This window comes from Leopardus geoffroyi, chromosome B2 (genome assembly GCF_018350155.1).
Source record: "Leopardus geoffroyi isolate Oge1 chromosome B2, O.geoffroyi_Oge1_pat1.0, whole genome shotgun sequence".
NCBI classification, from domain to species: domain Eukaryota; kingdom Metazoa; phylum Chordata; class Mammalia; order Carnivora; family Felidae; genus Leopardus; species Leopardus geoffroyi.
Genome location: NC_059332.1, coordinates 131,902,308 through 131,917,600, shown reverse-complemented (window position 1 = coordinate 131,917,600; position 15,293 = coordinate 131,902,308). Strand labels below are relative to the sequence as shown.

The 15,293-nt window shown below is 37.8% G+C and overlaps 1 protein-coding gene across 6 annotated transcripts in view; it reads right to left on the bottom strand.

The window, feature by feature from the left end:
- GRM1 (glutamate metabotropic receptor 1) overlaps nt 1-15,293 on the bottom strand; it is a 429,332-nt gene that overhangs the window by 289,065 nt on the left and 124,974 nt on the right. For all 6 annotated transcript variants that reach the window (XM_045499937.1, XM_045499938.1, XM_045499940.1 and 3 more), the window contains exon 3: nt 9,720-9,969. In XM_045499937.1, coding sequence (XP_045355893.1) covers nt 9,720-9,969 — 250 coding nt within the window. The remainder of the gene's footprint in view (nt 1-9,719; nt 9,970-15,293) is intronic.

Sequence of the window (15,293 nt, the reverse complement as noted above, 5' to 3'; positions counted from 1 at the left end):
CCCCACTTGTTCTCTGTCTTTCTCTGCCTCTCAAAAATAAAGAAACATAACAAAAAAAAAATAATAAATTATTTGGGTCCAGAAATTATAAAGAACTTTCTACAACTTCGCAATAAAACAACCAACCTGATGACAAAATGGACATACAGGTCTACAAAAGATTTCACCAAAAGAGATATTAAAATGGCAAATAAGCACATAAAAATGTTCAACATCATTAGTCATTATGAAAATGCAAATTAAAACCACAAAGAGATGCCACTGCACACCCACCAGAATAGCTAAAAGTGAAAAGACTGACAATACTATTTTGGTGAAGATGTAAAGGAATTAGAACTCTCATACACCACTGGAGGAACTGCAAAATGGTACATCCACTTTGGAAAATAGTTTGGCAGTTTCTTGTAAAGCAATCTATAAAGTTAAATACAGACTTACCATGTGACCCATAATCTCACCCCTAGATATTTCTTTAAGAGAATTAAATAGATATGTCCACACAAAGACTTATACATGAATGTCCATAAATGCATTATGCATTATAGTCGAAACTGGGAAAGATCCAAATGTTCATCAATAGGAGAATGGATCAGCAAATTGAAGCACATCCATGCCATGGAATACTACTCAGCAATAAAGAAGCTATGCATACGTACGACGCCATGGGTGTATCTCAAAAGCACTTTGCCAATTAAAATAAGTCAGACATAAAAGACTACATTCCATATGATTTTCTGTATACAATATTCTAGAAAAGGCAAAAGTGTAATGACAGAAAGCAGATGAGTAATTGCCTGTGTACAGAGGTTGGAAAGAAATGCTTGCCAAGGGACATTAGGGAATGTTTTTTTGTGATGGAAATATTCTATATCATGATTTATATAGTTATGATGCTTAAACAGAGTTATGATGCTTATACAGAGTTACAAGAATCATCAAATGAAACACTTAAAGTTGGTGAATTTCAATAAGGCTGATTTGAAATGTACATACTCCTCCATCTATCCCTGGGCATATTGAATTAGAATTGAAGGGGGGTGGAGCCCAGGAACTGATGGTTTTAGGGTTTTTGATATAGGCAGCCAAGCAGCTGACAAGCACCTAAATCATCAGCCCCCAACTCTACAATTAGCAAGAAATGGTAGTTCATTGTTCATCCCTGGGCAACCCTAGACTCAGAGATGACTGGACTAATCTGCCACTTGTGTAAATGTTTCCTACTCTGCATCTTGATCAGTCAGAAAACTAGGACATGACTCTGTTTTTTTACAGGTCAGGTCAATAGGCCAGTTTGGGCAGGAATACAGGAAATAGAACTGCAAATAGTGTTTACTACTATTACTACTACTCCTACTGTCAATATTATTATTATTTACTATTCTCCTCATGTATCTTTACTTTTGAAAGAAAATCTTGAAGCCAAATAAAGAAATTAAAAAAAAAAAAAACAGAGCTAAAGTGTCAAAATAACAGGCAAAAAAGTTAAAATTTTCATTCCATTTTCCCTTTCAAATATGTCCTGAGAGGGGCGCCTGGGTGGCTCAGTCGGTTAAGCGTCCGACTTCAGCTCAGGTCATGATCTCGCAGTCCATGAGTTCGAGCCCCGCGTCGGGCTCTGTGCTGACCGCTCAGAGCCTGGAGCCTGTTTCGGATTCTGTGTCTCCCCCTCTTTCTGACGCTCTGTCTCTCTCTGTCTCAAAATAAATAAACGTTAAAAAAAAATTAAATATGTCCTGAGAGCAACTCAGTTATTGTGAATGCCACCAGAGTGTAAAGCATATAGTTATGCTGTAACTATAGCTAGGCTTCAGAAGGTAGTGTAGGCTTCAGAAGGTAGTGGTTCTGAAACTTAACTCATTTTCAGTCTTTACAACAAGAAGAAGATCCAAAGTCTCTCATCAAGAAATTGTATTGACGGTTTGTGGTAGGATCCAGGAATGTGCATTTTTAAGTGCCCATATTGTTTCTGTTGTGCAGCCAGCTTGGGAAGAAACTATCATGTTTCCACAAAATGTATTAATATAAAATCCCTGCTGTCTTTGATCAGCCTCAAACATAAACTTGACTAAATTATAATGACTTCTTTTTCCTCCATTCAAATTGAGCCAGTGCCGTATAGATACAGAGGGCAACCCTAAACCCTTCAGTGTTTCTAGTACTCTAAAGGCAAGGAAAGACCAAGATGTTAGTCATTCAGTTTTTAGAAGTCCATTATCTGAAACATGGAAATAGGTATTGGTGTAAAGGAAGGGTTAAGCACAATGCAAATCAGTCACCCAAATATTGTGAAAATCCTAAGCATTTCTGTGGCTGAGATCTATGCTCACAATACTTATCAATATCCTCCTACAAATAATGTTTAATCTCCAGAGTACTCTAAACTAAATCCCCTCTCCTTCCCTCGAATATATTTCTCACAGTCTTTTTCTAACAGTGTAATCTTCCACAAAGCTCTCATTAATCTGCGTGTGGAGGAGGAATGTTTTAAGAAAGGGATTGCCTGTCAGCCGGTTAGCAATCATTTTCTGCCCTTGGGAACTTACAGAAGGCCAGGTTATGTATCTATAAGTTGGGACCATCACACATCAGAAAATGCTCATCAGCTTTGCCAGCGTCTTGATTATAATCCATTTTGGTGGAGGTCATGCTTCACTGAAAGTTCACATTTACTTTATAATATATAACCTTTATAATTTTGTCTGAAGGCTGAAAACTTTAGATATCCCCCCCCCATTTTTTCCATAATGGAAAGATAGGATCTAAAATAACTCATTTCTCATAAAAAAAAATAAGTGTGGGAAACATAACACCATGGTATATCATCTTGTTTCAAGGGTATAAAGGTCACTTTTCCAAATACGTGTTTAGGTTCTAGAAGAAAAAGACAAAAACATTACCTTATGTTAAAAAAAAAAAAAAAGGAAAAGTTACTTCTTTTGTTTTAAAATGAAGCAATAGCCATCTTTCCAGATAAAGCAAGTGCTCCTTTCCAGACATTTTTTTAATGTGCTTAATGTTGTTGTGCTTTCAACTCAAAAATCATGGTGTCAATGTTTTCATGGATCAAGTTTTAGAAGGAATTTCTCTTCAAAGACAAATATTGGAAAGTGGGTCTAGTGGGTTAGAAGACAAGAGTTGAGAGAGATGATAGATAAAACAGTGCCCACCAATAAGGGATAAGCATTTGAAATGTAAGGACTCTATACTTAATAGTTTGATTGGCCAGGATATAGTAGGGAGAGGGGGCAAAATGAAAGGTTATTGGCTTAATTACCTTTATTGTATATTTCTTTTGTAGAGTGGATAAGTTAGAAGATGAGGCCATAATCCAATAAAAGGGGCTAGGAAATATATAATTAAATATGGCATACCCAATATATTTAATCAGAGGATCCTAACAAGATAGAATGTAAATCTACTGTAAAGGCTTCCCAAGATGAGGAAAACAGGGTGGAAAATGTCAACACTTGGCATACAACTAAAGCCAGAAAGCTCTCACTCATCCCTTGAGAACAGTGTGTCTTTAGGTCCCCACAAGAGATCTACCACTGACACTCAGCTATAGTTTAACAGGTAAGTAGGCATGTTGTAATTAGAAAAATACAACTTAATGGGGTGCCTGGGTGACTGAAGTCGGTTAAGCTTCTGACTTTAGTTCATGAACTCTCGGTTCATGGGTTCAAGCCCTGCGTTGGGCTCTGTGCTAACAGCTCAGAACCTGGAGCCTACTTTGGATTCTGGGTCTCCCTCTATCTCTGTTCGTTCCCCATGCACACTGTCCATCTGTCTGTCTGTCTGTCTCTCTCTCTCTCTCTTTCTCTCAAAAATAAAGATTTTTAAAAATTTTTATTTTTTTAGAAAATTGTATTTTTAAAGAAAAATACAACCTAAGAGACAAGCAAAAATGAGTTGTAATTTTACAGATGAATTCTAGAGGCTGAGGCTGACTGAAGAACGTCAAACCTTACCATGCTAGATAAAACATACTGATCCTGGAATAGGAAAGGAAAAGCAAGGGCCACACAATGAAACCACTTGCTTTCTCTCTGACTCCCCAAGATTTCTGACACAGTTGAGTTTTTACCACATCAAAACACCTTTTAGGCTTGATGGGAAAATTAACAAGCATATAAAACCTGTCAACTTTGAGGAGGTTATAATTTGATATTTATGTATCTATATGATTTATGGTATTATAGTAAGTTTGAATCTTGTCTTCACCACTTATTAAATTTAGGAATTTGGTATAGTTGTTTAACCTCTCTACCTTTCAAATTAACCCTTCAGGGTTGTTGTGAAGACTGGAAATATTAAATATTAATAGCCTAGTACATACCAAACACTCAATAAATGGTAGCTCTTATGTGTTCATACACATGAACCATGCTCACTTTCACTTTCTTCAAATAAAGGAACAAAAAATAGAAATTAGAACAAATCAGCCAGTTAACAATTACCGTTTTAATAATTATCACTTAAGATTTCAGTGAAATATCGCCCACTTGTTCCAAATTGGCTTCTATGTAAGTATAGTTCCATAGATACAGACTGTGTGCAAAGAGAATTAGACTGTGGAGTCTCATGTTATGATAAAAAATAATGAGCTTGAAAAGAATAGCCCCTTTATTGAATTATCACATAAAACCTTTAATACTGGGAGAGGAAAAAAATTAAAAGAAATAGATAATAATTAGAAATATAAAATTTTCTTACAGAGATACTTCAGTTCATTTTCCAAGAAGGTGAATTTAAACAATAAAATAAATTTCTAGAAGAGAGAGCAAACTAAAAGGAAACTAAGGTTAACGCTAATATCTCTTAAACACAACAATTACAACTTGACAGAGTATAATTTAGTGATTAAGAGCATGAATTCTGAAGTCAAACTGCCTAGGTTCAAATCCCAGCTCTAGATTTGCAGCACTTTTTGACAACTTTTCTACTTCTCCATACATCAGAGCGGGAATAATACTAGTACATTTCTCATTTTAGTGTTATCATAATTAAATGAGTTAATGTATGCAAAGTGCTTAGAATAGTGCCTGGCATATAGTAGGTCCTAAACAAATGTGATTATCATCATCATCATCATCATTGGAATTACAGATATGGTGAGCACAATTCTGAGAATTATCTCAAAAGAGGCAATTTCATAGAGCCAAGATGGAACATTTCTTTGGTGTAATGATTAACTTGTGGTTAGTTAACTTACTTGGTGACAATATTCTGCCAATTTGTCTAAAGTCAAAGGTTTGATTATCTTGTAGGTCTGCTGGCTGCATTCCATGACCACGTGAAGACACTAATACTGACTAGCTGTATTCAACAAATTCTCCTGGTTTTAATAAAGGTTACAGGTAATAAAATGTAAACTGATTAATCTAAATTCACGAATAATTTTAGAAAAAATTAATGTACAAATATATTCCTATTGATCATAGTTTTGTCACATGGTCTTAATATAAGTTGTTAATATTGTAGGAAAAAATAGACTCAGAGACAAAAAGTAACTTAAACAAGATCACATGATTCCTTGGTGTCAGGGCTAGAACTCTCAGCCCCTATTTCTTTTTGTTTTATTTTTCCATTATTCTATATTCATTAAATATAGAATGCTCTTATTATCTTTGAGAACTTCCTATTTAAAAAAATCTATTTCTGTCATTATACTTTATTATGCCATTATGGAAAACAGTTTCAATGACAGAATGTGGGATTTTAAGACCATCATAAGACTTTCTTATGAGAAAAATGAAAAGCCATTTTGAGGTATTGAGCACAGAAAGAGAGATATTACCTGACTTAATTTTTTTATTATTTACTTTTTTTCCTTTTTTTAACTTGTTTTATTTTGTAATTTTTTTAATTTACGTCCAAATTAGTTAGCATCTAGTGCAACAATGATTTCAGGAGTAGATTCTTTAACGCCCCTTACCCATTTAGCCCATCCACCCTCCCACAATCCCTCCCGTAACCCTCAGTTTGTTCTCCATATTTATGAGTCTCTTCTGTTTTGTCCCCCTCCCTGTTTTTATATTATTTTTGTTTCCCTTCCCTTATGTTCATCTGTTTTGTCTCTTAAAGTCTTCATATGAGTGAAGTCATATGCTTTTTGTCTTTCTCTGACTGCCTAATTTCACTTAGCATAATACCCTTCAGTTCCATCCATGTAGTTGCAAATGGCAAGATTTCATTCTTTTTGATTGCCAAGTAATACCCCATTATATACATATACATATACATATACATATACATATACATATATGCCACATCTTCTTTATCCATTCATCCATCGATGGACATTTGGGCCTTCCCATACCTTGGCTATTGTTGATAGTGCTGCTATACACATGGGGGTGCATGTGTCCCTTTGAAACAGCACACCTGTATCCCATGGATAAAATGCCTAGTGTTGCAACTGCTGGGTCATAGGGTAGTTCTATTTTTAGTTTGTTGAGGAACCTCCATACTGTTTTCCAGAGTGGCTGCACCAGCTTGCATTTCCACTGACTTAAGTTTTTAAAAGATCACTTTGCCTTAAGAACAGATGATGGGGGAGGGCAGGGATCAGTTAGGAGGTTATCACCATAATCCAGATGAGGGATGATGGTGCCTTGGACTGGGATGGTAGCAACGAGAATGGCAATAATTTGTCAAAGTCTGGATATGCTTGGATGGTAGCACTACAACATTTCCTTTTATGTTGGATATATGTGAAGCATGAGAGAAAAGAGGGGTCATGAAGGCAAGAGAATATAAATCTTCATTCAGGAAGTTCTAATGCTTTTAACTAAATACGTTTTGCTGCAGTCTAAGCCATGACTTACTCATCCTCACCTCTATGAAAAGAGGTCCATCACCATCTGCACAATGTCCTCTTGTAAACCTGGAGGCAGCCAGAATCATACTATGTGCTGTGAAAAATACTGAACAATGGCTCCTGACCTCAAAGGAGTTTATCATTTAGTAAATGAACTCCTCTCCAAATAGAAGGGAGATATATTTAACAGCACTGCAAATGTAGCCAGAAGTTGCAGCTTGAAGTTAAACTGTAACCCTTCCGGGCACGCCTGCACAAATGAGAGAACCAAGCCCACCAAATGTCCATCTGGGATAGAATGTATTCCTCAGGAAGTGGAAGAATCAAACATCTGAAGGGAAAGCTAATTCTAGGTATAGTGTGGTGTTCCTGCTTGCCTTGGCTCCCTGTTCAGCTCCCTATGGACTCATGTATGAATTCCTATCTCTTCCAGGGAAGGGAGAGAACTGTGAACAAAGAATAGAAAGGGCTATTTTCCCCCAAATCCTCTAAGATATGAGAGTAACAGCCAATACTACTCTGATAGATGTCCATAGAATATAGCCCAGAAAGGCAGAGAAGCACCAACTGTGGCAGGCTTTGGCATCTCAAGGACTCCATGCATCCTTGGCAATAACCACCGGTGCAGGGAACAGCATCCTCAGAAGCTCAGGTGTTCATTGTCGTCATGATTCCCTATGATGTGTCATTAGCACCCAGCAGAGATAGGGCAAATAGACAGAGGAATAAAAGAGGTAGATATCACATGTAACTGACCTTTTCACAAGCAAGCATCTGAGAGACTCAGAAATACTTGTCTGAACTCAGCTATTATTAGCAGGTAAGCAAGAGTCAGAGAGGTAAGTTTATATTGTCATCTTTGTTCAGCTTTAAAATAATGATGAAAGGGGCGCCTGGGTGGCTCAGTCAGTTACGTGTCCAACTTTGGCTCAGGTCATGATCTCCCAGTTTGTGGATTCGAGCCCCACGTGGGGCTCTGTGCTGACAGTTCAGAGCCTGGAGCCTGCTTCGGATTCTGTGTCTCCTTCTCTCTCTGCCCCTCCCCCACTTGTGCTCTCCCTCTATCTCAAAGTTAATAAACATTAAAAAAAATTATGATGGGATGAGTTCTTTACACTCCAGGTACTCACTGCAACATTTTATATAATTATATTTCACAATTAGGCAGTCTGTATACCCCAAGGCTCACATATTTGCCACATCTGTTTAAAGTACCCAGAAATCAGGTAGATAGCCTCTTCATGGATGTTAAAGAGAATGAATTCTGGAAAAACAGACAACTGTTCTTTTGAAAAGGGTAAACATGAGAATATTTTTAAGACAAGTGTCCTTCATAAAAGCAGTCATTTTACAAAATCAGTAAAAAGAACAAATCTGTATGTCTTGGTACATATATTACCAACCTTATTTTGTATAACACTTCCTCCCTTTCACTCATAAAGGAAATAATATTCCATTTTTAAACACTCTTTTTTTTAAAGACTTGCTAAGTGGCTTCACACAACTGCATCATGTTGAAGAAGCCAAAATGACATTTTGTGGCACTGTGCCAATTTTACTCAAATTTAATAATTTTTTTCTTAATCTTGAATTGTATTTGACCTTAATTCCATTTCTCCTCATGAGAGAGTATTTGTTTGCTTGTTTATTTATTTAGTTGTATTCATATCCTACCTTCTTTTCAAAAGTCTCCGGTACCTCTAGTTCCAGATGACGATGAGATTAGTGTTACTACTATTATGGCTATTAACACATCAAGGACAGAGGGAAAGGTCTGGTGGGGATGTATGTCCAAACCATTACTACTCGGCGTCCTAGAGAAGAGGGTCAGTGGTTGAGGTACTTCAGCAGGTGAGATATAGGTTATATTCTAGCCAGTAGAGGAGATGAGAGGAGAAAAGGGAATCTGGAAGATGAGTGTGACAGAGTCAGGGATCAGTGGAGGCTTTCCCTTATGTAAATTCAGTAGGTTCCTTGGAAAAATTAAGCAGTTGCTTTGTGCAATATTTTTAGTAGGCAAATTAAACAAGACACCTGTTAGGTCAAAACCCTATGAAAAATACAATGACACTGAAAGCCTATCCCCACAAAAGTGCATGTCATATGATCCAGAAAGAAGAGCAGAGGTTTTGGAAGCCACCACCTACTGTTTCAGGAGTCACATGCTGAAAGCATCACTCAGCCATCCCACGCGTGCAAAAGAGCACATTGTCAGGTTCCGCGGTTCAGCTGCATTTAGCCAGCCCTTCAAATTTCCTATCTTAGGGGCGCCTGGGTGGCGCAGTCGGTTAAGCGTCCGACTTCAGCCAGGTCACGATCTCGCGGTCCGTGAGTTTGAGCCCCGCGTCAGGCTCTGGGCTGAGGGCTCAGAGCCTGGAGCCTGTTTCTGATTCTGTGTCTCCCTCTCTCTCTGCCCCTCCCCCGTTCATGCTCTGTCTCTCTCTGTCCCAAAAATAAATAAACGTTGAGAAAAAAAAATTTTTTTCAAATTTCCTATCTTAATATATATTTCTATTTTCACTGCTACCCCTCCTCCACCAATACCCCATTAAGGCTTCTATGCTTTTTGAAGTATAAGCATGTGTGTGGTTTAGGGAGCTGGGGGTTGGGAAGGGCCAGAAGCAACTAAAAAGAATAATTCTCCAGAATAAAACATTCTGGCAACAACTTCCCATCTTTTTCTGAAGTAGTCTCATCATCTTGTCATTGACTTCCCTGCTCTTGTCTAGCAGGAAAATGACAATAGTCCTATTCTCCATGAGCTCTAGAGCAAAGGTTCAGCCCAGAAGACCCTCTCTGGAGTCAGGATGTCCAGATTTATGACAGCAAGTATATGTGAGCCAAAGTGTACGTGTGGGGGGGGGGTGTGTAAGAAAGAGAGACAGAGATTGAGATTTACCTTCCAATGAGGGAGAACTCTCCCACAACACCCAGGCGCCGCATGGCACTCAGGAGGCCTCGGACAGTCATGCCTTCGCAGAAGCAGACAACCACTCTGGCCTTGGGAAGCCTCTCCCGAAGCTTGCGCAGGAGTCGGTCAAAGCTCTTTTCCCCAGCATTGCTGTAGATTTTGTCTGAGTGGGCGATGCAGAGGCCTTCCTGGGCAGCCAGCTCTTTGAAAGCATCCATTCCGCTCTCCCCATAATTCCCTGTCCAGAAACAACCAGCAGATGTTCAAGACAACCTGGCAGCACAGCAGTTACAAGCTTGAATGAAGGCTCATTAGTTGCAAGGAATGGAGAGGACAGACTTGCCAAATAATTTGTAAATATAACTGGAACTGAAGGAAGATCTGGATGGATTCAAGAGAGTAATCAACTGTAATCAAACTATCAACTATGGAAATAATGAGAAACTATCTAACCGGGCATCCACGGTGAAACAAGTTTTGAGAAATAAAGGACTACTGCCCTATTTTACAACGGCAATGAGTAGTGGTTGTCACAGATTTTAGCAATGTGGGAAAGATCACCATATTGGGTAAGAGGTCAACCAGCACAACGAGAAGCCCTGTTTATTTGAGGGCTCACTTCTCTGGCTTCCAGTTAAGAGGCAGACACTCATGGTGACAGCAAACCCTGAAGAGTAAGAAAAACGAATGGAACACTTGGCCGGGTCAGAATAAGTAGACAAGACCTAGCTGCATGGTTTAGTCAAAATCCACCATCCTTTGATGAAGTGATAGGATGATGGGAGATTTGGCCTTATTTAACTATCATTCTAAGATAAAATGTACTTTAAGAACTCATAGAAATCAATGAAATAAAACAAATAAGATGTCAAACATCCCAGTCTCTGTTTATACCCTCTTATCTTTCAAGCCCATATATTCTGCTACCCCTACTCCAACATTTCTTCAACTTTATGAAAACCTCAAATCCATTGACTACCCAATCTTTCTTTCCATCCTTCCTCTCATTTGCCTCTTAGCCCAGCTCATATCTTAAAGGAGTGATTATAAGGATAGGCTGTTTCCTCATAATCCTTAGAATCCTCATAATCACTCCCTTACAAATTCCTTAACTCCTTTGTGTCCTCCTGACAAACCTCAATGCTAGTTAAAACAAACCATTCACCTATTCCATGTCTCCACTTGAGGACCTAAGTATGCCTGGAAAAAATTCAAAAACTTGATGACTGGTCTCATTAAAAATTCATAAGCATTCATACCAAAAGGGGCATTCAATATTGCAAGAAAATTATACTACATCTCCTCCATAAATAAAATCTCCTAGTCCCTAACATGATAATTTCATCCTTACTCTTCCCTCCTTAAATCTCCAAACTATTGGCCCCACCTCTGACCCTCATCTCAGCTGGGATCTTCATTTCACATTTCAATAAGAACACAGAAACAATCCGACAAAAACTAACTCAGCCACACATCACAACATCTACAAAGTTTTCTTTGTTGGCACTCATTTCTCTGGCATTTCTCCTGCTGCAAATTTGAAGTGTTTCCATCTTAGGACAGAGCCAACTCTTACTCACAAATACTAGGTCTCATTGCTTTTGGTCTATTCAAGAACTTTATCCTGCAATTGTCCCCTCTCTTTGCTAAAAATCAACTATTTCCTTCTACTGGTGTCAGTAAAAAATAAAAACTAAAAATTTTTGGACTCTTTTTCCCACTTGACTTACTATCTCATTTGCCACTCCTACTCACAACCTAGGTCTGTGTGTTTGCCTCAGCATCTGCCATGCTCTCCTTTACCACCCTTCCCATAACCTCAGAATCTTCTCTTGTCAAGGTCACCAAAAAATTCCCTGTTGCCTATTTTATGATCTGTTCTGTCTTCATCTTTATTTACCACCAAGGTGCATTCAACAGCTGGCCACACCCTCCATGATATCTTCTCAGTATCAGTCTCTGTAATGCATCCTTTCATGATTTACTCACCACTTACTGACTACTCTTTGATGAGCAGAGGATTTTCCTCCTCTGCTCAGCCTAGAATATTGTCATGCCAGGACCTGGTCACATTCAGTCACATTCCTTCAAACAGCATTTGAATATTATGGATGAATCCCAAATGTAGGTCTGCAGACCAGACTCCCCTTTGGAGCAAAAGATAGTACACTCAATTGTACCCTTGATATATTCACTTATAGACATCTTAAAGTTAACATATTTGAAATAGAATGTTTTCCCTCTCCACCTTGTAAATCTGCTCTTTCCAGGCATCTGCTGTTAGTAACTAATGCCATTGCCCACCACACTGCTCAATAACAAAGTTTAGGAACTCTTGATTTCTAGCTTTCTCCCATGTTCCAGATCCATTCCACAGACTGTTCTAAAACATTTCTAAGCTAGCCTCCTCCATTTCAACCTCAGCCATCCTAAACCAAGTGTCTTAGGTCAGGTTCCCTAAAAGCAGAGCTGAGATGAAGCTTCTTGTTCAAGTTACTTATTGAGAAGAAGAGGAGCTAGAGAATCAGGGAGGACAGGTCAGGAATCCTAAGCAGGAATGTCATCTCAGCTACTGATAAGCTTCAGTATGATTCCACAAAAAAGTGTTACAGCAAAAACTGTAGCACAAAGTTAGCCCCACCTTTAGGCAACAGGACCCCTTTGCCACTCGGTCATTGGCTAAGGTCCATAAGAAGGGAGGGGAGTTGTAGCCTCCCAGGAAGGAGTCGGCCAAGATTTATAAAAGCTTACTTTCATAGTAGCTGGGAGATTGGTGTACAAGGCAGCTACATGTAATCTGGACAGGCCATTGACAGCATCCTCTATTCCAAGTAACTGTCAGTTCTTGCCTTCACAACTATCCTATCCTCTGATTGGTCTCCTTGCGTCTATTCTTGTTCCCAGTGATTCATTCCACCCCTAATAAACAGAGTGATCAGTTAAGGTATAAATAAGATTATATCACTTCTCTTCAAAAAGCTTCAATCTCTTTCCAGCATACTTAGAATGATACCAGAACTCCCTCTCCCGAACTACCAGCCCTTTACATGGACTGAGCCTTCCAACTTCTCCACTCTCATCTCTGCTCAGTTCCTCTCTCCCACCTTCCCTAGACCATAGCCTTCTTTCTCTCCTTAGAATACTGTAAACTCACTCATGCCTCTATATTACCTGTTTCCATCACCTGAAAAGATAATTTTCTACAGATGTTCTTATCAACCTTTCTCAATATAAATGTCATCCCTTCTGAAAAACTTTTCCTGATTAGTTATCTTAAAGAAACCTCCCAGTAAATCCTGTTCATGTCCCTTGATTTTATCTTATAACCTATATTTGACACTTTTTCTTGTTAATTTTTCTCTTCCCTCTAGAATATAAGCTCCATGAGAATGCCTCTTTGTGCCTCATCCAATGATGTATCCCTAATACTGAGAACAGTTCTAGACACTAAATAAATGGTAAAAGTGCATTTGTTCTAACAGCACAATACAAAAAGGAACAAAGGTTGTAAATAAGCAACTTGAAAAAAATAAGCAAAAGTGGGTGATAAGCATATGACAAAAATTACTGGCTCTCATTAATTATCAAGACAGTGCCACTAAAACAAGATATTTTTTCACCTATCAGATTGCCAGAATTACAAAAATTAATAATATTTAATGTTGGCAAGACACAAATACATTTACTTTTGGTGAAAGCAGTTCAAACTTTTGGCAGATGATTTGGTAGTAGTTTTCAAATATTTTTGAGGTAAATATCAATATTCAATATATACATTATACAATAAATACATTAATGGTTAAATACATCTATAGTTAAGTCAAAATAATTTAAAAGAATAATATTATCCCCTCCCCCTGCAAAAAAGGACTTAGGACTTAAAGTTCAACATCTATAAAAGTTTCATGGGCACTGTAATAAAACCTAATGAGTTTCCTATACTGTTGAAAAGGAAGCTTTCTCATTTCCTTTTTCATAAGATTAAATTATCAGCTAATGTATTTTCCTTTTAATTTAACCATCTTTAGTGGCGTAGTCCAGTCCATTGAAGCCCAAATGGAAGGACTGATGCATCGCAAAATCCTCAGCTCCATGGACTGTGGAAACACATCATGGCTCATACAAGAGGCATTGACTGATTGTAAGCATGAAAACTAACTGGCAAGTGGACGCTCATTTGTCTACAGATGAGGGTTTGAGAAAGGACACCAGATGCCACTTTCCCAGTAAATACACATTCAAGAATCTACAAGGTACGCAAATACCACTAGCCAAGTCTCTTAGGAAAAGCACTAACATCAGTTTGTCAGAAGATGTTGTTACAAGGGCAATAACTTCATTGCTAAAGTGCCATGCTTGGATTTCAATTACAGAAAACTATTTTATTCCCTTCTTAAAATACATGCAGATTAACTGAACAAGAATTTTTTAGGTATTCAAATAACAAAATCTTTGTTTTCTAAATCTAGTAAAGACCTTAGATATACTCTAAACCCCTCAGGTTACAGACAAGGAGATAGAACCACAGATGGTCAATGGCTCACCAATGAGCATGAAGCTTATTGTGTTAGAACTAGAGAAGTTCTGAATGACTTGACTCCTAGGTTACTGCTCATTTTTCTTAATAGCAAAAGTCATTTAAATGTGCATGTTTTCATAATCAAAAAAAATGTCTGCATAGGTCAATTGGTTTCATAAAATATTTGTCCCATTTTCTGTATTCATATTTTCTTGCTCACAGACCAATTATTCATTATAGAAATTGATAGCTGAATATCATGCATTGGGCCATGTTTAAACTGCCTATTTTTCTCATTGTACCTAGAAGTCTCCAAAGTAGCACATAAATTTCCATGAGAAGAGTTCTAATATAAGAAAAACAACAATAATAACTTGTACTTTTATAAATCTTTATACTTTAAAATTTGAATTCATAAACATTATCTTCCTTGACTCTTAGAACAACAGCCCTATTGTACTCATTATATTGATAATAGTACTAGATGCAAAGACCATAAAAAATGGGACAAAAATTCCTACAGGAAGTTTAAAATCATGTTACTTTCACTTAGCAACAGAACCAATGACATGACATGGACAAGCATAAGTATCTAATAGAGGTGCTATGGATTAGGAATCAGGAAATCCCACCTAAAGAATGTGCCACTTGTTGGAAAGGATATGGAGAAAAGAGAACCTTTGTATTCTATTGCTGGGAATACAAATTGGTATAGCCATTAGGAAAACAGTATGAGGTTCTTTAACACAGTCTGAATAGAACTACCATATGATCCAGCAAGACCATTACTAACTATATATTTAAGGGAAGTAAAATCAGTATTTCAAGGAGATATCTGCACTTCTATATTCATGGCAGCAATATTCACAACAGCCAAGGTATGAAAACAACCTAAGTTTCCATCAGTGGATGAAAGGAAAACGAAAATGTGGTCGAGATATATGATGGAATATTAGCCATAAATAAAAGGAAATCCTGCCATTTGCAACAACATGGCTGAACCTGGAGGACGTTATCCTAAGTGAAATAAACCAGACATAGAA